At 41.5% G+C, this 26,914-nt stretch overlaps 1 protein-coding gene across 8 annotated transcripts in view; it reads left to right on the forward strand.

Annotated features, from left to right (window-relative positions):
- Window positions 1-824: 824 nt before the first annotated feature.
- SYTL2 (synaptotagmin like 2) overlaps window positions 825-26,914 on the forward strand; it is a 59,658-nt gene continuing 33,568 nt past the window's right edge. For 7 of the 8 annotated variants that reach the window (XR_012585209.1, XR_012585210.1, XM_074572407.1 and 4 more), the window contains exons 1-2: window positions 825-964; window positions 16,720-17,161. Coding sequence is in view for 6 of the 8 variants with exons in the window: in XM_074572407.1 (XP_074428508.1) it covers window positions 17,061-17,161 (101 nt within the window). In the remaining 2 variants the exon portion in view is untranslated. Of the gene's footprint in view, window positions 965-15,754; window positions 17,162-26,914 lie in introns of those variants that run through there. The other variant, XM_074572408.1, reaches the window with a different exon arrangement.

The raw sequence follows: 26,914 nt of genomic DNA on the forward strand, positions 1-26,914 counted from the left end.
GCACAAGGATTTACGGTTCGCAGGAAGCCAGTGCTGATGATGGAGGATTTGGGGAACGAATGGACTCAGGCTGGGAAGACAATGGGGAAGTCATTTAAAACCGGGCTCCTGCAAATGGGAGTGGAGCGATCGCCTCATGGGCAGGCCCCACTCCTGGGCACTCCGGAGACTGAAATCCTCCATCTGCCCCAAAACAGAATTAAAATATCAAGAAAGCACTGTGGGAAGAACATGTGAAATGGGAAAATACCACCGCCCCAGCTCTCCATGACAGGGGGTCGGTGCTGTCACCTCGCTGACTCAGGCTTCAGAAATCACCTTGGTGCCTTGGCTGCCGCCTGCTAAAACATCCTTATGAAATGGTGGCATGTGTGTTTTGTGGCACTAATTAAACAAAAAAAGCACTTACAGCGGCTTCCTGGACAAATAGATGACTAAAACCTCTGTTATCACTGCCTGTATCTTTACTGCAAACAGGGGCGTGTGGTCACGCCTCTTAGGTTACCTGTCAGCAGATAAAGGGAAATACTGATCATTTTACCTCAAGGCGGCTGCCTATCACCAGCTGAAGTGAAATACTGATCATTTTACCTCAAGACAGTCAAGTCAGGCTGATATCCCCTGCCTGGACTTTACGTGAAAGACCCACTTTCCGCTGTGGAGCCAGCCCGCCTCCGGGAGCTTCTGCCTCAGGAGTGCCCGCTCAAACTCGCCCCCGAAGGCTCCCGCCGGTCCCCCCGCCCCCCCGGGACGCCCTCTCGGTGCCACAGGTGACACAAACGGCAGCGGGGCCGGAGCGGGGGCGGCGGCGGCGGCGGCGGCGGCGGGCGGGCCCGGGAGCCGCCCAGGTCTGAGGGAGGCTGCGCCGCCATTGGCTCCGGCGGCGGCGGGCCGGGGCTGCCTCTCCTCGCCACCTCCCTTCCCCTCAGACAAGCGGGGAGCAGCGGCTGCCGTCCGGGACGAGGTAAGTGGGGCGGTTTCTGTCCGGAGAGAGGGGCTGGGGGAGCCGTGGAAAGGGCGGCGGGGTCCGGCGGGGAGGGTGAGTCTGCCCTGAGGAGCTTCGCGGGGGAGGGGCGTGGGGTTGTCTTGCTAAAGGAGTGATTAAAAAAAGATTTTAAAAACAAGGGTATGAACCAGCCCGCAGTGCTGGAGCAGCGCGAGGATGAGCCTATTGGCAGCTGAGGAGCCCTGGCTCCACGCAGCTGCTCCGTACCCGAGTGCTCCGGCTGCCGTCAGCCCGCGGGGCCCGCTCGCCTCAGGACGAGGGAGATCTCACAGGTGTCTCCCCTGCCCAGCCCCTGTTATTAAGGCGGAGGGAAGAGCCGCTTCTCGGCGATTTTTCCCTCAGAACCCCTCTCTGGAGCCGGTGTGGAGAACTGCGGCCTCCCCCCTGCGAGGGGGGCCGGGCCCTGAGACACCCCCCTTCTGCTCAAGGGAGCTCCTGTCTGGTGGTGAGAGCTGAGTAACTGTACAAACCTACCTGCACCGAACTCCTGCAGAAGCCTGCTTTAATAAAAGGGCTCTCTTTATTTAAAGAGGGCGCTTAGTTCTCAGTTGAGAGATGTTAATGACCTTTATGTAAATAGCAAACGTTTTCATTTCAAAACACTAAAATAATTGCATCTTCCACGCTGTCTCTGGAGTGACTTGCAGAAGTGGAGTCTAACGTGCCTGGTTTTGTCTTTTCTAGGTGCTTATAAGATTTCCATTGCAGGATAAAGGTCACTTGAATCTGGGGACAGATTGTCAAGTGGCAAGACAAGTATTTCTGAACTTTCCCAAAAGTGTAAGGGGAGGGGACTTAAAACATGCTTGACATGATGATCTGACAAGAAACTTAATTTTCCTGGATAGAAGAAGCAATCAAAGTGTTGCAACAAAACATTTGTGTGTTTACATATATCAGACAATTGGAGATTTCTGTGATGGAGTATTTAAAAGACTGACGAATCGAACCACTTCACTAAACTAATATACATCAACAATACAGATTTCCAGTCATTCGTTCTCAGTTGCCATCAGTCATTATTACTACATTTTCCTTACAGTTCTTAATGATCACATCCATAACTGGTAGTGAACCTGGAACTCTACAATGCCATGGAGTTGGTGCCCTGTATTTAGTGCTCATGGCTATAGTTCTTGATGGTCTCAGTCGTCAAGGTAGAAGTGCTTGAGAGCTCTTTAGCAAGACAAGTTGCAATCAAAGTAAGCACTTTGTGATTTTCATAAATTACCATCTTTCTTTGCTTATTGGTAGTGTTTTATGCACCTTGTTGCCTCCCTGGAAGAAAACAGGGTAACTTCATCCGCCTTTGACATAGTTCACATTATTTTGGGGAGTAAGACTCTACCCTAGTTTTGGTAGGCATCTTTCTTATGCCTGATGGAACCAGAATAATCCTTCAAACTAAATATCTTCTCTTTGTTCTGTGGGTTTATTGTGGTTTCGTCTGACATCTTTCCTGCCCACTACACATTCTTTGCACTTACCTTACAATTTTTTATTATTTGCAGTTTGTTATGATTTGCACATGTTTTCCTGTGCACTGTTTGGGCAAGTATACTGCAAGTCTCTGTCCATTTGCACTTATGTCTAACAACATAGCTGTGTGTAAGTATGTAAATAAAATACTACTAGTAATATTATGTTAGAAAATGCTTATTCACTCTTACCAATTACCATATTTTAGTATGCTTGTGTCTGGGTGTAAGGCAAGGAAATAATAAGCATTTTGCTTACTTAGCATCTACCTTGTGGGTGCAGCAGGCCTCTGCTTTGGCTGCAAAGCGCATTCTTGAATTTTCTGAAGCTGTCATTGGACCTGTCCCTTGTTAAAGACATTTCCTTCCACAGCATCTCTTGCACCCCAGAATAATTTATTATCAGTTTCACTGTCAGGCTTTTAAAATTCAGTGAAATAGATATCCATATTCTTGTTTTACCAATGCTGACAAAGGCCAGAGTAAACAACACTTCATTGACCCCAAAAATTAATGCCAGAAAGGTGAATTTGTCTTTTCTCTGAAACACTGGGTAGAGACCATGGACAGATAGATTCTCTGGAGTAAACTCGCATTGTTCTGCAGGAGACACTTGCCAGATTGCCAGGTGGAAGTAATGCTCCAATTTAGTAATTGGAGAAAACCTTTGATGCTTGTGCAGAAGGTGAGATTTTAACTGTTGTATCTAGAAAAAAAAGCTTAACCAGGAAGCTAAACGGTGGGGTGAAGTTGAAGGAATCACTTTTTTTTACACTGTGTTTCTTGTGCTTATGACAGAGAGGAATTGGCTTTCCCAGTGGTGAATAGTGCAGACTTCAAACAAAAACCTTCTAAGAAAACATTATTTGCAGGGAAACTTAAAAGTAATTCATAGTCTCTCAGTAGGAAAAATGTTTGACTTTATTTTTCTTTCATTAAAAGTGATGGTTCTGGCCTATGGAAGTCAGTCTTCATTCAATAGTGACTTCTTTTGCACCATTGTAAACAATTTGTTTTTCTGCACAGCGAGTGCTCTTCATCCGGGATGGGTGACTAACAGGTAACTGCTGAAAGCAATAGGTAGCCTCCTGGTGCTCAAAGTCTATCACCTGATGCATTTAAAGTCAGCTTATTTAAGGAGGCTCCTTAGTTTGTTCTAGATGTGGTGGTTAGGAACATGGTTTAGTGGTGGACTTGGCAGTGTTAGGTTAACAATTGGACTTGATGATCTTAAAGGTCTTTTCCAACCTAAATGATTCTGTGATTCTAGTGCCAGAACGCTCATGCTTTATGGTATGTCAAACCAGTGATGTTGCCTTTGCTGTATTAGCAGTCTCCAGTTCTGTAGCTTATATGGGCATAACGCAAGTGACATCTGATTTTAGCAGACTTATTCATGCTTTGTTCTTGTGGTAGGAAGTCATTCCAATTCACCTGGGTACAGCAACTGGCTGTGCTAGATTTTTACTTCATGGTATAAGGTTTCCTCGCTATGTGTAACTTGACTCTGTTTATTGCATTGAGAGTGGCAATGGGAAGAGAGATAATGTGTGAAGAGGAAAAGAATACTTCTCCCCTCTTCTTATTTTATAGCTCCTTATCTAGATGATAATGTAAGACATTTTTGACCTGAATCCCGCTCAGTATCCTGTGCGAATACACCAAATTAACAAACAACAATTTTTCTTCTTCCATCTTGCTATACTTTTCCTCAGAAGTATAAATCTTTTAAAAGTAAATTTTTCTTTTCTTTCTCTCTCCTAGTCGAGATCCTGCATTTCTGTCTCTGTTTCTATGTATAGAATAGGGGTGTGTGTGTATAAATAAAAATCAAAGTAAGAACAAAGGAGATGCTTATTTGCAGAGTAACTGTCACAGCAATATTCTAGACTCATTGCCAGATGCTTTTGTTCTACAGAAGGATCAAGCTGAACATTGGTAAATTCCACATGAAATTGCCTGCCCAGTGTTACTATTAGTCTGTTTCTGACTGACTGATAAATTGACAGTGATTTACTTCTGGATGGACTGTGTAATCTCAGCCATGTAACTAGAGCTTCAGAAGCAGATCAGCGTATTCAAGAACTCCTGGGTTAGAAATGCTTTTAGACCATCAGCTCTAAAGATGTTAAAACCTACCCATGTGCTTTTCTTCTCTACTGAATTTAAATGGCTTATGTGATTAAAAAATAGCATTAAAAATAGATCATCAGTTGTGAAAAATTAAGGGTGAGGTCCAAAAATCCTGTGTAATTGCACTTCAGGCACCGTAAGCAAAAGGTATGTGTTTAAGTCCCAGGCAGAAATCTAACAAAAACCAGAAGTAGTGAGCCCTTGACCTTCTGTTCTGGTCCTGCCTACCCAAAACAGTTACGATCTTTTTTTCTGACCGTGCTTAATTTGCAGGTTGCCTGTTTTCCACCTGGGTATTGACACAAGTATGTAACTCTCAGTTGTGGGTTGGTTTTGTTTGTTCTGTTTCTCAAGCCTGGGATAATTTGTATTAGTGGAAATGTCATTAAATTTGTCTTGTTTCATAGTGATTAGAATACTTGTCTGGAGATTAAGAGACTTGGATTAAAAATTAATACCCTCAGGTTACTCTCCTGTTCCCTCTGCCCTAGTAGAACTGGGCTGCTGTGTAGCCAGGAATGCAGGGCTGGCTGGGTGAGGAGGAAAGTCAGGAGAGAGAGTTTGATTTGCAATGTGGTGGCCTGACTGAGAGAAAGTAGACCTGTGGTGTTGTTTCTGCCTGCAAGGCTGTGACATCACTGCAAACTAATAGTCGTTCCCTGAGATGGGTGGTGTAATCCTTGGTAGTGCAGCCCTAGGAATGGTTAAAAGCGACCTAAGTGAAACCTTAAGAGACTGTCATATATTTTTGGTAAACAAGGGGATGTGAGTCTGAATCCTTTTGGGTTAAGTGGTTTTGGGGGCTCTGGTTTTGGCCACCTCCTGGGTATGTGCCATTGGGCAAGAGAGAGCTAACACCTTGCATAGCTATGCCCTTAAAGAATGAGCCACTCCTGCAAAACCAAATACCTGTTCAGGGACAGGCATTACACTCCAAACTCCAGCCTCGCAAACGCTAAACTCCTGATTTTGCTACCTGTGTCTGAGAAACAATTTCAATTGCAATCTTCTCCCTCTTTCCTATCCCTCTGCTATTTGGCAGCATTTACAGGGCAAATCCCATCCATGCAGTGTGATTTCACACACCACACCTCATCCAGTGCAACGGGAGGCTGCTACAGAAACTGTTGCCTGCTCCTCACTTCTCAAGTGCAGTAACTGGGTTTAGCTCTCACCGTGCCCTTTCAGGCTCCTTGCATCACAGCGCACCTTGCTTTTTGGTCCCCGGGTGCTCTGTTTGGATTTGGCCATAAGTATTCAGTGAAACTGGTACCGGTCGGGGGAAAGACTGTGTTTTGCGTGATATAGCCCAGCCCAGCAGTGCAAACAATCTTGTGAGTGAAGTTTTCATGGCTGATAGACTTCCTGTTATTCTTGCATTTTAATATCGCCATTGAGGAGGGCTGACGTTGCTGCTGGCTGGTTTCAACTTAGCCAGAATGAACCTGTTGTCAGATGGAATATTCATATTAGGGGGCTATCCATTAAAACATCATTATGCATAGGAAAATGAGTGATTTTCTCCTTAATAGGGAGCTATAGTAAGCTCTTTTTTTAAATTTATCTATTAAAAAACAACAATAACTCCAAAATAAAAACTTCATTGCAAAGATTAAATTAATTTTGGTGGCTGAGATGAAACCTGGTTCTGACTGTTCAGTCTGCAGGCTAGCTTTTTTTAAACCATTTTGATTTTTAATTTACCTGGAAACTTCTCCAAAGTGCTTTTTTTCCCACCTCCCTCCTTATCTTGCTTATTGTTTCTATGACTGCATAAAGAACATTCTTTTTTCTCTGGCACCTAATTTTTGTTGGTAATTGGATTCTATGTTAAGGCCCTGTTTTCAGATAGGTGTGTGCCTCAGTTATCGTACCAAGGACTGGATTAATTGACACAAGCTTTCTTAGTAGCCTTCAGATTACATCAATTATTAGGTGGGTAATTTTAACCTTAAAAACTTGCACTAGTGAATGTCTGAGGTCAGTGGTTAGTCAGTCATCTTGTGAGAAAGGACAGGCAAAGGGCTTGTTTTGTTCACTGGTCTTTGTGCACCTAAGTAACCAGTGAAACAGAGCTGTAGTTACAGTAACAAGGTTGGTGGCTGAAAAGCAGGGGGACTGCAGTGACAAATGAGAGTGATTTAGGTGAGTAAGGAATGATTTTGTTTCCCACAGCTACTTGCTTACACAGTTAATCATGTCTGAGAATGATGGAGTGCCTTTTGCAATGTTCTGCGTGACCTCGGTTTTACGTTGGGCTACAGGCAAAGTGGCTCTGGTGAAGCTGAGATCAGTGGGGCAAAGATGACGTAAAATGTTGCCCTCCCGATTTGGCTCAACCTGTACCACAAAGCTGTATTGTGCACCCTCCTGTAGAGTAAAAGTGCCACCACCAGTGTAGTGAGCAGTTGGCTGTGACAATGCTTTAGAGCAGACCAAAATGATGCATAAAAGAGGGCAGCCTGTTAATCCATGGGTTCCTAGTTTTACAAATGTAGTGGAGGAAAATCAGTCTGTCAGTGATGGTGGCTGTCCTTGCTCAATTAGCTCATCATCTTGACTCAAATGAGGAGTGAGAGTGGGGTCTCTTAAACTCACAGCGATGCAACAGATACTGACTAACGGATTCCCATAATGATGGGATAAAAATTACAAGAGAAGTCGTGTGGACAGGCTTTGAAACGAACCTTTTCCAAAGTTTCTTCAGAAACTGTCAAGTGAGAGTCTTCCAACTGGTGTCCAAGACTGAAACCGCTCTACAAAATGTCTTAATGATAGCTTAACAGAGTGAGCAGTAGTCTAAGTAAGTATTTGAATGCAAATCCATTTGTTATTTGTATATATACCAATATTGCTGTTTGTAACATGAATTTCTTTGCATCAACACTGCTAGGCCTTTAGTAAAGTCCTCTTGTTAGAAAGCTTGCACTAGCAAAGAGTCAGCACTCCGCTGTGTAAACGGCGGCTTAGTGTGCTTTGCTTTCGTACAGAAAAGATTATCTAACCAAGGTGCAGGAAGTGTGTCACTTCCCAGTAGCCACTGATAGGAAATACTTGTTAATGAGTCGCGCTGTTTTGCACACTTCCATTCTTGAGTGGTACAATTTCCAGGACACAGTCCTAACTAAAAAGTACCCAAGTACTTGCTAAATAGTGGGAGAGCAAGGAAGCAGGGTAGAGGTAGGATAGTTCCCCTGAAGTCTGCAATATATAAACTTGTCAACACCTCTACATTGGGAACATTGTAACTTTGATTTGCTTAAGGATAAAATTTGCTTAAACCAAACCCAGTATGTTTAACAACAGGTTTGTTGTTTTTTTTTTAATCAATTCCACAGCACTACTCTTTGACCATCCATGTCAAGGGAATTAATGTAGAAAACATCCTAAAAGTCCAGTGAAGACTTTGTGAATACCTGCCTAGGAAGAAAAAGTAAAGTAAATCACTAGTTACAATTTACTGAGAGCTATAACTGCTCATGGAATCTGGGATTTTTTTTTTAATGAAAGAGGAGGGGAATATAGGGTTAGTTGCCTTTTTGGAGTAGCACAGGAAAAATTAGAAACTGGACAGAGATTCCTTTTTCTGATATATTTGTGAAAGTTCCTTTCAGATTTCTCATATCTACAAGCATCTAAGTGAATAAAAGCCTAAGATGAATCAGGGAGAAGTATATTCCAAGCACAGTCTGTATGGGGGAATTCTGCTACTTCAGCCTTTTCGTCTTCATGTTTTTCTTTTTTTCTTGCTTTGTTTTGCCTTTCTGGTTTGTTTGTTTACTTATTTATTTTTTCCCAAGGACTTCCTAGTACACAACGAGTATTTTAGTTTGACTTCCATCAAGAAACAATGCTTGTTGGCCTAATGCAGTGAATGCCAAGTCTCAGGCTAGAATAGGTATATTTTTTGGAAGAATGGGGCAAGGGAAGAAAAGAAAAGGAGAGTAATTCATGGGGATTCAGCAGCTCCTGGCTATATGCAAATGCTCTCTGTGGGACACTGGGGGCGAAAGGAAGAGCAGGTGTGTTTTCCATTCTACAATAAAAGTTTGTGAGAAGGGAATGCAGGTGCTTTTGGCCCCTTCTTACTTTTATCTTCAGTACTGAATCTGTACATTTAAGATGGCAAGTGGGTGGGATGGAAGAGGATGAGCACACCTTTCCTGTAAAATGAAAGGAAGACATTGGCATCTTAACTGGCTTTTTAAGGAATTAATCAATTACTTGCATTCTGAGTTTTAGGTTGGGGGGGACGGACAATCTTTTAGCTGTTTCTTGTGGAAATTCCTTCCTAGGATTTGAATCTATCTTGTGAGTTGGGAAAACATTCAGAAAGAGCTAGCCACTAAATGCAGAGCTGTGCCAGACAAGCGTATGTGTAGTCAGGAGATAAATTCCCATCAAGTAATTGGTTTGCTGCAAGTCTCTCTTAAACATTTTAGGGTTTTACTTAAATCTCTTTTAAAACAAGACCTAAAACCACTCTCTTAAGCTTGACCCTGTGCGCGTCTAATGCGAATGCTGACATGAAGAATGAGAAAGTGACGATGAGAGATTGGGTCTTGTGAGCCCTCCACACTTCTGCTTTTGGAGGGAGCCTAGTCCCTCTGTAAAGGGAGATGAGAATAATTGTTACACAATAGACAGTGCTCTGCCTTCAGGGGTCTAGAGGATTGAGCCGCCTTCATTATTATATTTCAAGTCCCTGATCCTGAGAAAATATTCTTTGTGGTGTAACTCTTGATGAAAAGAACTGGAAGAATGAATTCCTTGCAAGTGGACTATTATTAATTCAAACAATGTGCCTACTGGGATTAAACCACAACAAAGTGCCAATGGAATGATGTGCAAGAAAATACAACTAGATTTGAAGAACCTCAGAATTTATAATGATGATATTATTATTAATGATGTTATTGATGTTAACTTGCTGGAATCTCTGTAATTTTGAAGCTACTTCAAAATTCAGTTTGAGTAGTGTAAAATAAATGGCGTGGAATCTATAGTTAGTCTGACATGCAGTGGTCACAGGGAAAAGAAAAATTTAGGTGTGTTTCTCTGAGGCTTCTCTTTAATTTATGAACCTCTTATTCCAGAGACCACATCCTCCTGAAACCACCGGCCAAATGATTGTATGCCATAATAGGTATAGAGATTGACACTCTTAGGCACTGCTGCCAACAGCCAAGCCCATGAAACAGATGGCAAGCTGCCATATGTGATTAGAGGGATTAGGCCACAACCAAAGCAAATTATTCTTTTCTCTTCCAATTTTTAGTTGTTAACTTTTATCTTCTTCTTTCTGTTTTAACATTTTGCTCTCTCGTCCAGAGTAAGTTTTGTGTAAAACAAAACAATTGCCTGTATAATCTTCAAAGTGATGAGGGTCTTGATTCTTACCAAATGAGTAAAATTATATCACAGGCAGAGCCATGTGGACCAGCAAAGCAGATGTTACTGGAGAAAAGTGGAATTTTTCTCAAGTGCTTGCGTTACTCCAGCTGCATTTCTTCCTTTTCCAGTTGGCTGAAGATCATTCAGTGAGAGTATTTTAAGATTGCAGCCATTTTGCAGGTTAAAAACAACAGCGATCATTTTGGTACTATTGAGGAAGGCTAAGGTGTGAGCAAGGCTTGTTGTGTATCATATTTTTAATTTTTTCCCCATTGTGGCTGTTTTGAGCAGTTGTCTGGTCCTATAATTGCAGATAAGAAGATGTCTTTCCCTTAACTATATTGTAATGAATATTGCACAGGGGAAGACGTGGGTTTATTACTGGAATGAAATAAAGCATTGCTGTGTTCGTAAGAGCAGCTTCAGTGTTGCCTTATATACATATTCCCCACTTCTGCAAAGAGCCTTGTTCCACCAAAACCCTCCACAACTAGCTGGATAAGAACTTTGCTACCTCCCACTGATTAAACATACATGTTGGCAAATGCTGTTCTCCAAGTTAATCTCTGGCACTGTTGGAAATATGATATGCTGGGTAGATTTAGCTGTTATCATTTTGAAAATGCTCTGATAACACCTCTTGAAAGAGCAGCTGGATTGGCTACAGATACACATATCTTACTGGATGATCTCTTCCCTCCTGTCCCTTCAAGAATTAGAATGACAACAGGCCTTCTGGTGTTTGTTTTACGTTCAGGTCCTTACCATTGCAGGCAACCATGTTTAAAACTCTCTTGAATGATGACTTAAGTCCCTCTTGAAAGTTAATAGCTTTTCTTTCTTCACTACTCAGAGTGAAATCTGTAATCCTCTGATCTTCTGCACAAATATGTTCATGACTATCTTAAACTACTTGTGCTTGTTCCAACGCTGGTATTTAGGTTAATTGGCTGTTCTCCGTTCATGAGATTTGCCTCATATATTTACAGGAAAAAAATAAATTCTCTAAGCCTAGGACAGTGTTGGGTTATGTGTGACTGTAACACATAAATGTCAGCGGAGAATCAAATTTGCTCAGGACAATGTGATTTTCTTATTTTTTTATTTTTTTTCTCCAAAGCTGTAGCATAGTCAGAGGTACCGTTACTGCCTAATGTGACCTTCCAGGGTCACAGGGGACAATTCTGCAAAGCTCTTGGTGCTCCTAATGTTCTTCTTGGCTTCCTTGCTTCAAAATAAAGGTTTATTTCCTAAGCATGGGTGTAGGACAAACTTAGTTACATCTTTTCTGAGAATGAGTTTCTCTGCAGATCCAAATTGTTACATTACACAATTTTATTTATCTGTCTTCCTCAGCTTCCTGTTGCCTTATGTCTGTACTTCCAACTCATCCCTGTTGCTAGCGCTGAGAGGTTGTAGCAGTGAAGAAATGAAGTTAGGAAAATGTGTAGCTTTCAAATGCATAAACCCAAACCCTCTAGTTTTTAAGAGCCAATAGGTTACTTGTAACTGAATGCTTGATGGGATGAAGATGTATACAGATGAGAGTTGCTGATCAGCCGGGCCTGCAGGTAATGGTTCAATTGCAGGAGCTGGCACGAGTTGGGGTGTGAAAGCAGCCAAAAACGTAGGATTGGCTGTCACCTTCTTCCTCTTGTTAGCAGGCATTGGCTGGAAGACAGATTCTCTGGAGGAAAGGTCTAGCAGCTTAGGTCTACTGTACAAGAAGCACTTGAAAAGTAATTTTGCAATGTAAATTTAGGATATTATAAGGTTTCTGCGTGCAGAAGGAAATCTTGTTGATTGGATGGAACAGCTGACTCCAGGGCTCTGCTGTTTGTTTTCTGATCCTGATGATGAACTTACTGTCAGTCATGGTAAAGTGCTCCAACCTCTTCCCTACCTCTCTCTCATTACATCCCATATATATACACTGAGTAAAAACTTTAAAATCTAAGCTATGATTGTGGTACCTCTTAATGTGATATCTCATAATGTTTGGAATGCAGTATTTGAATTAAGACTTCTGTACTCCCGAGAAAGCAGCAGTGTGTGGGGGGAACAACTCTCTGTAGGGCAAACAAGTTTGTGGACAAGGTTGTCTTGTGTTCTAGAAAAATGTACAGCTTTACTTAAAGGAATTGAGGTGTATAACTGCCTGAGAAGGTATTGAGAAATTTTATAAGATAAAATTATTGGATGGGTGCCTGGCCTAAAGCACTTGGCAGCTGTAAGTAGCTTAGGAGTGGAGAGGAGAAACTACATCTTGTGTCTTCTTTCTGTTTCTTTTATTGCCAAAACATAGAAGCTTTCATGCATGAGTTAGATAAAACATCATTTCAGATTCGTGTTTATTACAGGGATTAGAAATTTCTTATGAAAGGGGAGATCTTTGTGTGATTTCACTTGAATTTAAAGTTTAAGAAACAAAAATAATGCTAAATATCCCAAGACTCGCAAATGGTAGTCTACAGCATATGACAACCTTTCTCCAAAAATCAGTCAACGTGGTATTTCTATCAATTTCCATGATTTAATCAGTCTGACATGGATCTTTGGATTGAACTTGCAGTGGCACCAAACTGTTGAGACCTCTCGGTTCTTTTTTGGCACATACAGGGCATTTTAAGAAAAAAAGAATAGTCAAAAAATAAATCAGAAGAATTGAACTTGGGGTGGTGGTAGTGGATGACTTCGAGAAAGGGTTTGATTATTTTTAAAATTTTTTTTTCACACTTCTTTATTTTTTAATTAGCCTTAGGTTTTATAACAGGTGTTTTCTACTCTAAGCCAGCAGCTTGTAACTTCTGTGTTTGTAATCAGTGCTAACAATCTCTTGCAGAAAGCCAGCCTTGCAGTAACTTGTGTGAGCGGGCCTTGTGAGGTTGGACAAGGACACCACGCACAGAAGGAGGTTTTCTTCTTGTTTATGCAGAGACTAAAAACTGCTCTGGTCTCAGTTTGTGATTGGCATGGTTCCAGTGACTAAAGATTTGTTATCATAGTGAAATGCGATACAATTTGAGCTGTATGGATGATACACATTAAAGGGAGGGGCAGGGGGAGGAAGTCCAGCTGATTATTGCTAGTTTTTTCAACTACTTATCTGGAGAGATCAGGGGCCAGTTTTTCAGGTACTCAGATATGCCTTAGCTGAAGCGTTACGGTTTTGGCTTTGCAGAGGAACCTACTGGGTCTCAGCTGCGCTGCTCGGGACTGGGGATGCTTTTTATCATAACCTAGGGTGGGAGGAAAACCAGCTAATATGATGCCATGTAAATCTGAATACAGGGTGAGTGCAAGTGGATCATAATTCCTATAGGAAGAGCTGGGAGGAGAACGTGCTCCAGTTAAGCCAGAAATAGTAACTATGTTAAACTTAGCAAAACACAGCTTTGTGAACTGTGGAACCATGATATCTTTCAGGAAAAAAGAATGGTTAAGAGCCTGCCAGGGTAGCTGGTATCTTGCACCTGATTGGAAAAAAAAGTGAGAGTGCAAACTTAGTTGGAGAAACAGCTCTACAGGATGATGGTGTCTGGGAAGTTTAGTAGCAGTTCCAGCTTGCTGTGGGCTCCCACAGTCTGTGTGGATGTTCAGCCCTTGCAAAGGGTTGTTCAGTTGGGGAGGACTGAAGTTCTGCTTCCACTGCCTTTGTTAATTTGAATACTGTGAGATACCAATGAACCCTGCAGCTTGTTTTGTAAATGCTGTCCAATTATTTCTTTTAGATTTTTAAATTAATCTAATAACAATATAATACTTCTTCCCTCAGCTTTCCTTAAATGTAAAGACAAGGACATGGTAAGATATAATTCCCGCAACAGCTTTCTTACAGACTTGATTGATCTGAGGCAAGAAACTTGCTCAATTTGCAAGAAAAATCCTTGACAATTTCAGTTCACAACTGTTCAGGTTTTGTGGTTGCAAGATCAGCTTCTGTGCACGTGCCGTTCGGTCAGCACCCAGGGCGTTTGATTAGCGCTGCGGATGCTGACTGCTCTATCAAATGGCACGAGAAGTTCCACATGGTAGTCAAAACAGATACCCACACCTGTTCATAAGCTGAAGGAGTACTGTTATAGGTCCTCAACAATTTTAGGATTGTTATGTTTGTTGGTAGCCCCATAGTAAGTACTTCTTACTTCTGCCTAATTATAAAACTGTCATTTGCTAAATATAAATAAAGTTACAGATGGCAGGTTGTTTGAGATGCCGTTATATCAACCTTATGGAATAAAAGCACAATGAGAATCATGGAGAAGATAAATCCGGCAGCCAAACATAACCATATGCAGAAGGTTGTTTGGCATTGGGGTTGTTGGGGGGGATAATCATTAACCTGCCTGCAGCTGCCTTCCACATCTGTAAGAAATGTTGTTATCTTTAGAGATGAAGTTTCCCTTTGAGTAGTGCCGATGTCAATATCTTGTTTTAATCTCCTGGTTAAACTCTGTGGCCAGGGGAGCAAGTGCAATGACTCGCTGCATGATTGTAGTGCTCATTAGATCAATACGATATCAGCATCCTGTCTGCTGATGTCAGGTAGTGTCAGACTGCAAGGCCCGAAGGCAGACACACACGTACCTAAAGGATTGTGATGGTAGCTGCCGAATACAGAGACACAGTCAAAAACTACATCTGCTTCTCTTCCGTCTCTCGGCAGGTTTGTCACTAGGGATGCTTCTGGGGCTTACGTTAAATTCAAGCTCTTTATTTCTTTGGCTTCATTAAATCCATGGTGCTGCTACCCTGAGGCACTAAGAGACTCGACTCTAGATGCATCTGACTTCTGCCCCTGCCTCCTCTTTTATTGCTCTGAGTTTTTTTTGAAGAGATTTTTGCCTCGGACAGTTGGGATTGCTTTCTGAGTTAGTAGTCCTCTGCTTATTTAGAGATCTGGAACCATGGCCTATAAAAGAGGCAAAACAGTATTTGAAATTATAGATGCAGTTTGGTTTGGATAAAGCAGTGAGGTTCATGTTACTGCATGACTTCTAGTTCCACATATGCAAGATGGTTATGTAGGAATGATTTTGCACTAATGCCTTATGTTCTGGGCCTCCATGGGATCATATTCCTGGCATAATCATACACTCTTAATGGTAAAATGTTGTGAGTAAAAGTTACGTTTATATCTTGTAAGCTAAACTTCATTACAGCCTATGGTGACCGTAGATACCCTGACTTTCCTTCCCAAAGCAGGGGTTGGTACAGAGGAAAGGGAAATGACTGTAACGGTTCGCTGCCTCTTGATCTCAAGGTAACGAGTCAGAACGAAATAGCAGTTCTGAATCCATCCAGCACCGTAAAGGAACTAGACTTCGAAAACGTAGTACCTGACCCTTCAGTGAGGAGTGTTGTGTGTTTTGCAGGGAAAGAGTATCCTGGTCAGAAGTTTGTTATAGGATTCCCGTTTGGGGGGATTCTGAGGACATAAACTCTTAAGCCTATTGCTTTTAGCTCTGAGTAGCAAATGAGAAGCTTTTATGAGTGATACCCATTTTTGTTACCAATAGAAGACAAAATCCTACAGAAAGAGGCGTTGTACCAATTTGAGAACACGATCCCCAAGTCTTGAACTAGAGCACACAAATTCCTCTGACACATTCCCAGCCTCCTCCCATCTCACTGCTGCAACATGTTGCATTTTGCAGCTTTCTGAGAACTTCCTCAAGGGTTTTCCTCCAGGGCTTGTGATGACTGCTGCCTTTCTGATCTCCTGGAAGGGGAAAGGAGCCTTTGAAGACTTGTAGTGGGAAGACAGGCATGGAGAGCAAGGCACACTGTTTGGTAGGAGTGGAATAGGGTCCAAAAGTTCAATGGCTTGGCCTCATGGGATGATTCTTTTGCTCTGGTTGGTTGGTGACTTGCCAAAGATGGTGTCCTAGAAATGCACTAATGATAAGTAAATCAGCGTGGTGAGCTTGTGAGTTTAGCCCAAGTTGGTTTTGTTTTGTTTTTTCATTTTATTTTCCTTTAAGTCTTCTGTCCCTGGAGTTCAGGCAATCTTTCTTTAAATAAATAAAACCCAACTTCTAGCCTTTGTGAACTGAGTTTGTGGATGTAATGCAAGTCTGCACTGGCAGACGGTGAACACCATGGGTGTGTGATGGGCTGCCTCACTCTGTCCACTGCTCTGCTGTGAATCAGGGCTGCAAGCAGCAGCGAATTTTTCTTCAGAGATCCCTGAATCTTGTCTATCTGTATGTGACAGCCATTGATGCAGACTTCTTGTGTTCTCTTGAATATAATGTCCATACTTGTGATTATGTACTTTGTTTCTTGGGATTTTTTTTGTTTGTGAGTTTTTCGTTGTGGTTTTTTTTTTTTTTTTTTTTTACTTTAAAGGAATGTGGTAAGTCTTCTTGGTCCTGTCTGTGTCCCACTCTCCCCCCCCTGCCCCCCGCCAAATTGTTCTGTTGACTTATAGGACAACTTAAAATGCACTTATTTTAAAATGTATCGTTTGAGTGACACTTGATTCTGTGTTTCAGGGTGTGAGTTGTCATATAGGAAAGGAATATATTTTCATGGCCACCTTGTTCAAGAGACCTGTAAAACAGGTTTGACTTGAAGTGACCATTTGAACTTCACAAAGTAGTTTAATCACACTGAAAAACTTGTTTCTCTTAATTAAAAATGCATACATAATCTACTTCCCTGATCCCCAATATTACAGCTTGTTCTTCCTTGTCTCTTTTTTAGGGGATGTTTTGTTTGTTCTTAAACACTGGATATGCTAGGTCAATGAACTGTTACTTCAGGAAGCAGAGCTGAGAGGACAAGCTGAGAAGACATCATTACGATGGCAAGCAGGAATGCAACACTTTCCCAAAAATCTCTCATCTAGAGAAGCATGCGTATACTCTACTGCAAGAAAGCAACATTTGGGGCTCTTTAAACCATTGACTGTGGCCTGGTCCACCTTTCTCAGTGCCTGCTGAAAAAGACTTTTCTTCCATACCTTTAAAGCAGACTACAAGACTATCCTCAGCAGGATTTAAGATCTTCCTGGACACTTTACCAGCCCCTACACACACAACAAGATGATTGACCTAAGCTTCCTAACAGAGGAGGAACAAGAGGCAATAATGAAGGTGCTGCAACGGGATGCAGAGCTTAAAAGAGCTGAAGAAGAGAGAGTCAGGTAACGAATCTATCACCCCGGCTTGTCTTGGGAAGACCTACACAGTTCATATTCTGAGTTATTCAGAGCATAGGAATAGATAAAAACAGTTGTTGCTGGGGGCCCCATATTCCATGATATATGTAGTTTGGAGATTTTTACTCTGGACTAAATTTAGTATAGTCTGTGGATAAAATGCCTCTACCACACAAATGATTCATTACTGGCCAAAAGACTAACTGTTGATGTGGACCTTACAATTCCCTGAGGGCCAAGCACGCTTGGTACATGTCTGACTTGACATGCATCTGGCTTGGTTTCCTCAGAAAAGGATTTAATTTGCAAGTATCAAAACCTCTGCAAACTGAACTAATGCATAATAAGGGGGGGGATTTGTTTCAAAAAAGTCACTACTTCCCCGAGCACACAGAAAAGTTAGTATGGATGCAGCCAGCAATATCCCCGAGTGATGAAGTTATACCTCAAATATGTAGAGCGCTGGAGCTGCAGTCCAGAGGAGGTGCCGACACTATGCTTCATTGCCAAAAGAAGTCCTTGCAATCTCTGACTAAAACAGAAAATTGCTCCCTGTTTTCCTTGTGGTATCGCAGACAGAGCAGTGTGTTGTTTCTCTGGAGTGTTTTATGTGCTGTGAGGCTTTCCTAGAGCTACTATTAGGGTAACTGCCATGAATAGAGATGTATGCATGGAAAGCAGCATTGCCCAGATGACTTGGCTTTGAGAAAGCCATCTACACAGGTACAAATAGAAGATGAATAGCGGTTTCAGCTAATGCAGATAGCTACCTGCTCAAGAACGAGGATTTTAATACTCAGGCTTTTTTTTTTTTTTTTTCAGTGTGAAGGAAAGTATCCATTACAGGTACACAAAATGACAAGTGTCTGAATAATGAAAAAAAGATCCTCAAATGCTGAAAGGTCAAAGTGCTGTAACACAAATAAATGTGTACGAGTCTCTGAGGCAGGATTTTCTCTCATTGGTTCAGTAATCTTCTTTAGGATTCTTTCTTATTTTGATGTTCCTCATGAAGACATGTATTTCCTGTTTAAACATTTTAAAATTATTCCAATCGTGATGCACTTGTGATGCTTCTCTTCTGCTGAGAAATATGTTTTTGACAAATGCCCTCTGTGTAGGCATACCCTACCAGGTCTGAAAGTGCTCAGAGAAAGTAATCGTAGATGTGAGTTTGAATACAGTATCTGGGGAAAGGAACCCTTCCTGGAACAGAAAATCAAAAAAGCCATTCTCAGTTGTGGTCTGAAAGGGCTGTCAACAAGTATTTTTGTCTGTATAACCTCACTTTTGCCATTTGTAATTCAAGTTCAAGAGGGTGTGGTGGAAAATGCAAGGGACTGCAGGTTGTAGCAGCCTGTAATCAGCATGTTTGTTTCTACAATATAATGTCTCTTCTGGTTTCGGAATATTATAACTTCTCAGAAGCTGGACGCTTACATCTGAAACTGATTTTTCTGCATCCATGTGGCACATGGAGCTTGCTTTTTATATATTAAAACACAATCTGAATTATATCTCCAGCCAAGGAGATGCAATATTTTAGTTTGAATTCTACAGCCTTCCACATCTGGAAGATTCCAAGAGCTGGGATCAAATGTCATCGTACAAACATCAGAGCATGACAGTGTTGTTTGTATGTGTATATAATGGAAGTCTCTTAATGTGATATTTTTTCCTCTAGTAGAAATTCTGAGGTTTGAAGGGTGTTCTAATAACCAGGGCCGTGTTCCTGGAGCGTGGACAAACTGGTAACATGACAAAATCCTCTTTGAGCAACTTCCTAGTGGAATTTTACAGATCACCTGATGGAGTCCCTTCTCTGCTAACAGCTTCGAATATTGCTTATTTGTAGTAAAACTGTGCGGATTAGACTGGCTAAAGCAGGCAGTATGCTTTATTTCTTGGCTTGAGTGCTGTAATAAGTTTTTGCCTTGTCCTGTAGCTCCTCTTGTGTTGGTCTCAATCAGGCTGATAATTTTAGGAATGGCATGGTTTTGGGAACAGCACGCCTGCTTCTTCTTTGACCTCTGCTGAGGCCTGTCCCAAAGGAAAGGGGATATTGACATTTTCTTCTCATGGGCAAAAAGGCGATGAATAAATATCAGATGACAAGAGGGTGTAATGCAAGGAAATCAAAAGACATTGCATCCTTTTTTATTCCTAGGGCAAGAAGATGCCTTTCTCTGCTTCGTTACCCCAGAAGCTGCTGCCAGCCCTTGAATGGCAGTGTTGCTGAGGAGGGGAAAAAAATGGTATAAAACGGAAGAGCCGAGTGACAGCTTGTCAAGACTAGAAGCCGTTTTTCATCATATTGCTGACTTATGTTGTTGTTGTTGGCTTTATTCCTGTCCAGGAATCTCTGATATACCCTGCTCCGACTGGGTTTCAGGTATTGAACAAATGAGTGGGCTAAGCACATAATAGAATTTACTGGCAGTAGCTTCAGCATAGCCCTTAACCCTTTTTACAGTTGTGTAGTTCAGAATTAACACAGTTTCGGGCCCTTTCTGGAGACAGTAACATGGAACAGAAATGTATCTGCAGTTCTGCATTGTGGTTGGGGGACTCTTGTGTGGTGCAGTGGCTGGCCCCCGGCACCAGCGTGTCTGAGGCAGAAAGCTGTTGTGGTCGCCTTTGTGCCGAGGTTCCCTGCTGTGGCTCTCGGCCCTTCCCAGCAGAACCTCCTGGCAATGCTCTTGTGGGCTGTGCTGGGGACTGTTTGCTCGTTGGGTAAACTGAAGGAGGTTAGTGATAGGGAAGTTCTGATGCGGAGTTGTTTGTGTGGTGGGTGGTGACTGCTGTGTGCCAAACCCCTTTAATACATACATTGGTGCGGCATTGCAAAAAAAGAGAAAGCTGCAGGGGTCTGACGCTGCTGGGTGCTACATACACTTCACCTTTCTCATCGTGTTCAGTGGGAGTATGTGGCTGCTGAAACCCTAGTGTAAATGGCTTTTTTTATTCTGGTCAGCTTTAACGCATATCTCTTTGGTCACTTTTCAAGGCAGTTTTCCTTATGTTGTAAACTCTCAGAAGGAAGGTGCTTTTTGTGTTGTTTTCTGTTTCTTAGGATGAGATATGTTTCAGGGATTGGGGCGAGTTGAATATTGGCATTGGGGGAACCGGACTTACCACTGTAGTGTAAAAATGACATTCAATGACCGTCACCAGAATACATTCTTAAAATCTTCATAAAATACTTTTCTGTTAGATGTAACAGTTTTGAGGGTGCACTTAACAGAGGCAAGGTTCTTGGTGGAGGTGGTTTTGAATGTGGGTGCCAGTTCAAATTTAAAGGGCTGATTGAAGATAGAAGAGTTCAGAGATGCTGTCTTAGAGTTGCTGTTAAAGCTAACCTTCTCATTTCTGAAAAGAATTACTAATTTTTCCTACTCTGCCTCCAGGGTATTTCTTCCAAATGTTCTAGAAATTTTCAAAATGTGTCCTCAGTATCCACTCAGATGATTGTGGCAGCTTGGTAGTGTCTGCATAGTTTGGTAACTAGGCACCAATTATAACTTCATAATTTTGAAGTATCACCCTTTCTCATTGCCATACAATACCTAGGGACTCTTCCTAAAGCTAAGTCTCCATAAAAATATTCGTTTTACTTGGTCTCCACCCCTTTTTCTTATAAACGCCTTAATATATTATCATTTCCACTATTTCATAATAAAAGTTTGGGCATCTGTAAAAGAATGGAAAAATAACCTGTGGAAGAGGTGTGGCTTACAGGAAAGGCAAGAGCACAGTATGTTTGTATGTGCTCTAAATTCTGTCCTGACCAGTAAATGGAATGGCACTTTGTGTATCTAGTTGAGGTCTCTTAGGCTGGTCATCATCCCTTCTGAACCACGCTGAAGTTTTTTAAAAGCTTGCTTGGGCTCTGGGTCAGGGGTGCCACAAATAACAATAACTTTCCCTAAGTATAGAGCTAAGGATGTGTTAAGATCTTGCAGAGCATCCCCTCTAGTAACAAAATTCTCAGGTTCTTCTCAGGGTAATGATGTTATCCTTAAGCCTTGGTAGATTGAAATTAGTCTAGTAATAAGCAAGCATTACTAATAAGAAAATAAAGCTCACAGTTCTCTTTGTGCTGATTTTAAAAACACGTTAAAAAAAACTCAAACTTGCTTTGTGGCCTATTTTATTCTTGAATTTTTAGGTCATACATTTGTGTCAACAAGGAGCTTGCTTACAATGTGAGCAAAGCTTTTTAAACTCAAAATAACTCTACCCTTAGTGACAAAAAAATCTCAGTACGTTGATTTGTTGTAAGACACTAAGAATTGGGTGGCTTGAACTCCTTTGTTGAAAATTCAAACGGAGAGATCCTAGTATCTGCTCTTGTCAAACAGAGAATCTGCTTTCACACGCTGTTCAGACATATAGGAGAAAAAGGAATTAATTGTTATTAATTGAAACTCATGCTATTTCTATAACTAGTTCTGAAATCATATACCTGGTCATACCAGGGACTTCTAATTAACTTTTAATGGGCTTACTTGTTAATAAGTATAATGTGCGGATGGTCAAAGTGTATTTGTGACAGCGTGTGCTTGGAGATTGCCTTCAGCCAAATCAGGGATGTCCTGTAAGCTCTTTGCTTGTGCCCTTTGTTGACTGATTGCTTTCTAGCTGGGCAGCTCAGCTGAAGGAGAAGGAGCTCCATCACACTGAATGACCTGGAGTACTTCCCCAAAGGAGCTTGAGGATAAGATTAGACTTGCCTGCTGCCCCTACTTTCCTTCCTTCCTTTGCTTGGCTTCGTGTAGTAGTTGCATGAAATGAAAGCAGTTGAGAGGCATTTTCCATTGCCAAAGACAGAGGGGACCCAGCATGTCAATTCAGCAACAACCTTTTTTCAAATAAATGAAACTTGGTCTATATTTTTTTTCTTTTCTAGCTTTAGCAGTTTAAATTTTTATTTTTTTTTGCTTGGTTTAATGTGTTAATAGGGCAGGATTTCTCAGACATTTGTCAAAAATCAAATTATCAAGTGTCACTCTCAGTTGCTGATTTCTCAGGTGTGTAAGTACCTAAATACATGCAGATGAGAACATTCATCTTTGGGCTGTGAGATGCATCTGTCTGGGTGGAAAAGGATAAGCTCATGTCTTCTGGATTAACTCCCCATTGTGGACATTGCTTAGCACCAAATGTGACTTTCCAAATACAGTGACTGTTCAGGAAATAGAGAAATTTTATTCTCTAGCAAACTGTGCATGCCATTATTTATCCTTTTTAACAAAGCCAACTGACATAAGAAAGGCTGTGGGTTTCATGACGTGGTTGGTTGTTGTTCTCCAGAGATATATTTTAAAAAACACAAAGATCTCAAAAAAAAAAAACCAAAACAAACAAACAAACAAAAAAAAACCCAAACCTAAAAACCTGTTCTGAGCAAACTCCTTTTTCGCCTGAGTCTCCATTTGTCACTGCAAAGAGGAGAAAAATAAGGGGGGATATATCCTCCAGAGGGCTTTTCTGCCAGGTTCGTCAGACCAAAGTAACAGTGAACTACCTTGTGAAGAGCTGGTAAGAAAAGTAGGACTGTTTTCATCTTAATTGGGTGAGACAAATGGGTTTAAGGAAGAGACCCTACTTACTGGTCTTGGTAACAAACATGGCATTGGACTATACTGGGCTGATACCTTTTCTTCCCAGTGTCAATGGCTAACTTGTTCTAGCAGATGGATTATTTGACTGGATGATGCTTGTTTGGAACAGCTAGTGAAGCAGGGTGGATAGAGCTTATTTTGTATTGTAGAAGAGTGTGCTTAAGGGAAAAAGGAGATAATAGTAAGGCTTTTTAATCTCTAAATTGAGTGCTCAATAAGTATCGTTTTCCCTACAGTACAAAAACTATCTTGGTAAGATGTCTCTATTACATGTTTGTGCCTAGACTGTGCTGTATTGAGTGCCAAACTGAAGCCTTTGTCGTCAGAGTAGATTAGTCTTGATGTGTAGCTCTCCTGAAATCCTGAAGTCCAACCTATTCTTTAGCACAGCGTCAATTTCTTGGAGATGCCCTTGCTGGTAGTGTGAAGAAAGCTATGAGGCAGGCTCTTCTGCTCACTTAGTTGCTTGCATGTGTCCTGTAAGTTGTCACTTGATCAGGGCTGTCTTTATGCTTTATACGCCTACTTTTAAAGCCTATAAAGTACTGGGAACACTGTGTTGAGCAAAACCTGTGAGCAAATTCACATACTTTCTAGCAGCCTCTCCTCTTGCTCTCCAGGCTGGCTCTAATACCAAAGGTGTATTGTCACAGGATAGCTCTTCCTTCCTTATGAAGGGTGGGTTGGTTGCTTGTTTTTTTCCATGGCAGGCTTACATGGGTTGTGTATAAAGAGGGAGGTGAGGCTGTTGGGAAGCCTCTATGCAAATCCTTTAAAACAAGCAGACAAACTAGGCTGTGGAAAGCTGTTGTAGAAATGAGACAAGTGGAAGCTGACAGACCTCGAAAGACTCCTACTGCCTGTACCGTGTAACCGCAACAGTATTGCTACGGATTTTCTAAATGGAATAAAGTTAAGCTTCCATATAGTAAGAAATGCCTAAACAAATTTACATATTCTGTGTGTCTGCCTAGGGAGTATCTAATTACACGATTTATAACATTTTACTTATGAAATGAAGCTTACTTCAAACTTGACAGTGCAACTACTAATAGGAGAATAAGTCTGAGTGCTAACTGCGGGCGACGTAGTTGAAAAGCATGTAAAAACAAAGGACTGTGTTTTCAGTTCAGAATGTAATATATGATTTAAATGAAATACGGGGACAACATGCCAGTCTGATGCCCCACAAGTGTCCATCTTCTAGGAAAGAAATGATGTATAGCAGGGTTAATCTGGTCAGTGTGTTTCACAGACGCTTGCTCAGCACAGAAGTTGGGATCATAGTTTTGGTTCCAGATTCTGGTGGAGACCATACTTCAATGGGCAACAGAGCTGCCTGCTTTTGCTTCTTCCTCTCTAAAATCAATTGACTTGTCTCCCACCTACAAGCATGTAAGTCTCTCATTCCAACGCTCCAGGCCTGGATGTGTCAGTCTTCCCTTCTGACTTCAGAATAAATGTCAGTTTGTCTTGTTAGTCATCAAGACTTGTGCTGACTACAGCCTAGTTAGTTCTCCAAGGATCCGAAGGCAAGATGCTAGCCAAGATTAATTCATCAGGATATTGTTAATAGACCTAACATGCCCAGACTTCTGAATAGGCATAAAATGCAAGAACGTGCAGGACCACAAACGGAACTAGACTGCCTTTTTCTCATGTCTCCATCTACTTCTACCTACTGAAGACCTTGCTATCCAAAGAGACCCCAAAGGCAAGAATTAAAGAGGTGTTGCTGATGAGGTATCATGATGACAAGGATGGGGAAAGGTTGCATAAACCCTTTGGTTTGGTTTAATCTTCCTAGTATAGCCCTCAACTCGTTTAAAATTATATCGCTTTATTGCTTAAACCATATATGTACAGCTACCATGCAAAAGGAATAATCCATATTCCCAACTCAGGACTGCCCATTATAAATGTTTCGGGTATAGTTCTCTAACAAATGCCAGAACAGAATTTTTTTTTCCTACACCTTATCTAGATATGTGCAGACTAACGAGACATGCTCATGCAACATGGAATGTTTAAACAGTTACTCTTTTTGCCTTGTAAACCTTTTATGGCTGTTTCCCACTCTCAAAGAAGAAAAAAAAAATAATCTAATTGGCAAGTCTGACACTTATAATGCCTGGTCTGGTATCCTTTTACTCCTGTTCTTTTATGAGTGATACTACAAAAAGTTTCTTGTCTGTGTTTGGTAGGTGACATGGAACCTAAATCCTTTTGTCTTCTTTTTGTTGGCTTGCAGTTTGTTGTTCTGCTTGCAGCAAATAGAATTGAGGATAAATTCCACAAAAGTCTCTCTCTCCTTCCACCTTCTCCACTCATTTGGTATTTCATTTGCATCTGCAAATTTCTAGGTAAGGTAGTGGTATCAGGCTTTAAAAAACCTTTATTTTGCCACCAGTCCCTGGGATGCTTTTTTTCATATGTTCAGAAATAAGGGGTGTGAGACACTAATGAATCATTCTCTTTGAGCCAAAATAGACCCTGATTTAAATGCTTCTTAGTTTGTCACAAGAAGGCCCAGAATGTGCTGGCACCACACGCACTCTCCTGTCTGAAGAGCTCAGTTTAAGCTGTCGATTGAGGAATAAGGCAATAAAAGAAGTTATTAAGATGTCAGTTGTCGCATCTTGCAAATCCTGTGGTGGTTTGTAATTTGAAGTCTAGATAAGGGGGGTACAGGGGAGGGAATTAAGGGACACTGAGGAAGTGTAGCTCAACAGTTTTAGATACAGGGATGTAGACACTGTTGTTGCAAAAAAAGAAACAGAAGTCATTATCACTTCACCCTAACATGCAATGAGCTATTACAGTAGCCTACAAAGCTTAAGATAAACCATTCTGGATTTGCTGATAGGAAGGTTGACAGGGACTGATTATATCAGAGCAGATTTCCTGCCTTACATGTGATTTAGCCCACTATCAGATGTTCCGGAGGTGGGGAGAAACAACCCAATTAATACATGTGTAGATTTTCTGTTTGCCTGCAGAGTGCTAGACAGTTGTTTTGTATGCCCAGTTCATGTAATTCTGGTTTTACTTAATGCCCTAGTGGGATGAGAAATTTGTCATCTTGCCATCAAAAATGTTTCACCTAGGCATGGAGGAAAAATCAGTTTAAGTAAAGTTGGCTTGTTAAAATAGGACTTTAAAGTGAATTCCTTTTAACGACGTACCTTCATTTTCGTGAGTGTAATGCTTTTATAGAAGAAACAGGCACCATCTTTATTATAACTTCAGGCTGTTTCACTCTGAAAACTGCAACTTAGGCTAACTGGCATTTTAACAGACCACTGAGGGACTGCAGAATACGTGCTCACATCGTATGTAAAGCTGTTATTGCATTCTCTCCTAATTGCAAACTTGGCAACTGAGCCTGCAATCTGAATCTTATTCTGGATGCCTACTAGTTCTTTGGTCAGCAAGAGGAAAATAACGTAATGACAACTTAGGCTTTTTGTTGACTGGGGAGCTGCTGTAGAATCAACTCTTGGCCTCTGATCCTGTTGTGGTGTGCTGGGAGATGTACGTAGCGCTGGAAAACCATGGCTGTAGTCTGATTTCCCCACAGTACCTTTTAAGGTAAGGCGCAATCTAAGTCTAATGCCTAGCAGTCAAACAGGCCCACACGGTGCAAGCAGTTTGATGTTACTGCTAAGGCCTTGACAATTCAAGTAGCGTTGTAAAAATTCCCATTTGCAACCTCAGCAGCTGTTTTTGCAACCAGTCTATGATGTGTTGGTGAACGTAGACTTCTTAACAGCCTTTTTCCCTACCAAGGCATAGAACCAATTGTTGCTCTGATAATGGAAATCTGCTGCTTTATTTGTGGCTGGGGAGTCCCTGGGAATAGGCTTTTAGTTCCTCAAAAAATGGGACTGAGAGGCTAAATACTTCTCTTGAAGAGAGTAAGCCAAGCTAACGAAGGTCAAGTGCTATCAAGGTGAGAAGAGAAGGCAAAAGAATTAGTTTGTAAGTCAGCTGCTGTGAGCTTCTGTCGCTTCTTACCATACAAGCCCTGTCAGCCACATGGGTCACTTGTGAAGGAAGTACTGGGGAAGTTGAGGGTGTGTTTATACCTTAGTTTAGCGAGCATAGTTATCTC

The sequence above is a fragment of the Larus michahellis genome, chromosome 1 (genome assembly GCF_964199755.1).
Source record: "Larus michahellis chromosome 1, bLarMic1.1, whole genome shotgun sequence".
Taxonomy (NCBI): Eukaryota; Metazoa; Chordata; class Aves; order Charadriiformes; family Laridae; genus Larus; species Larus michahellis.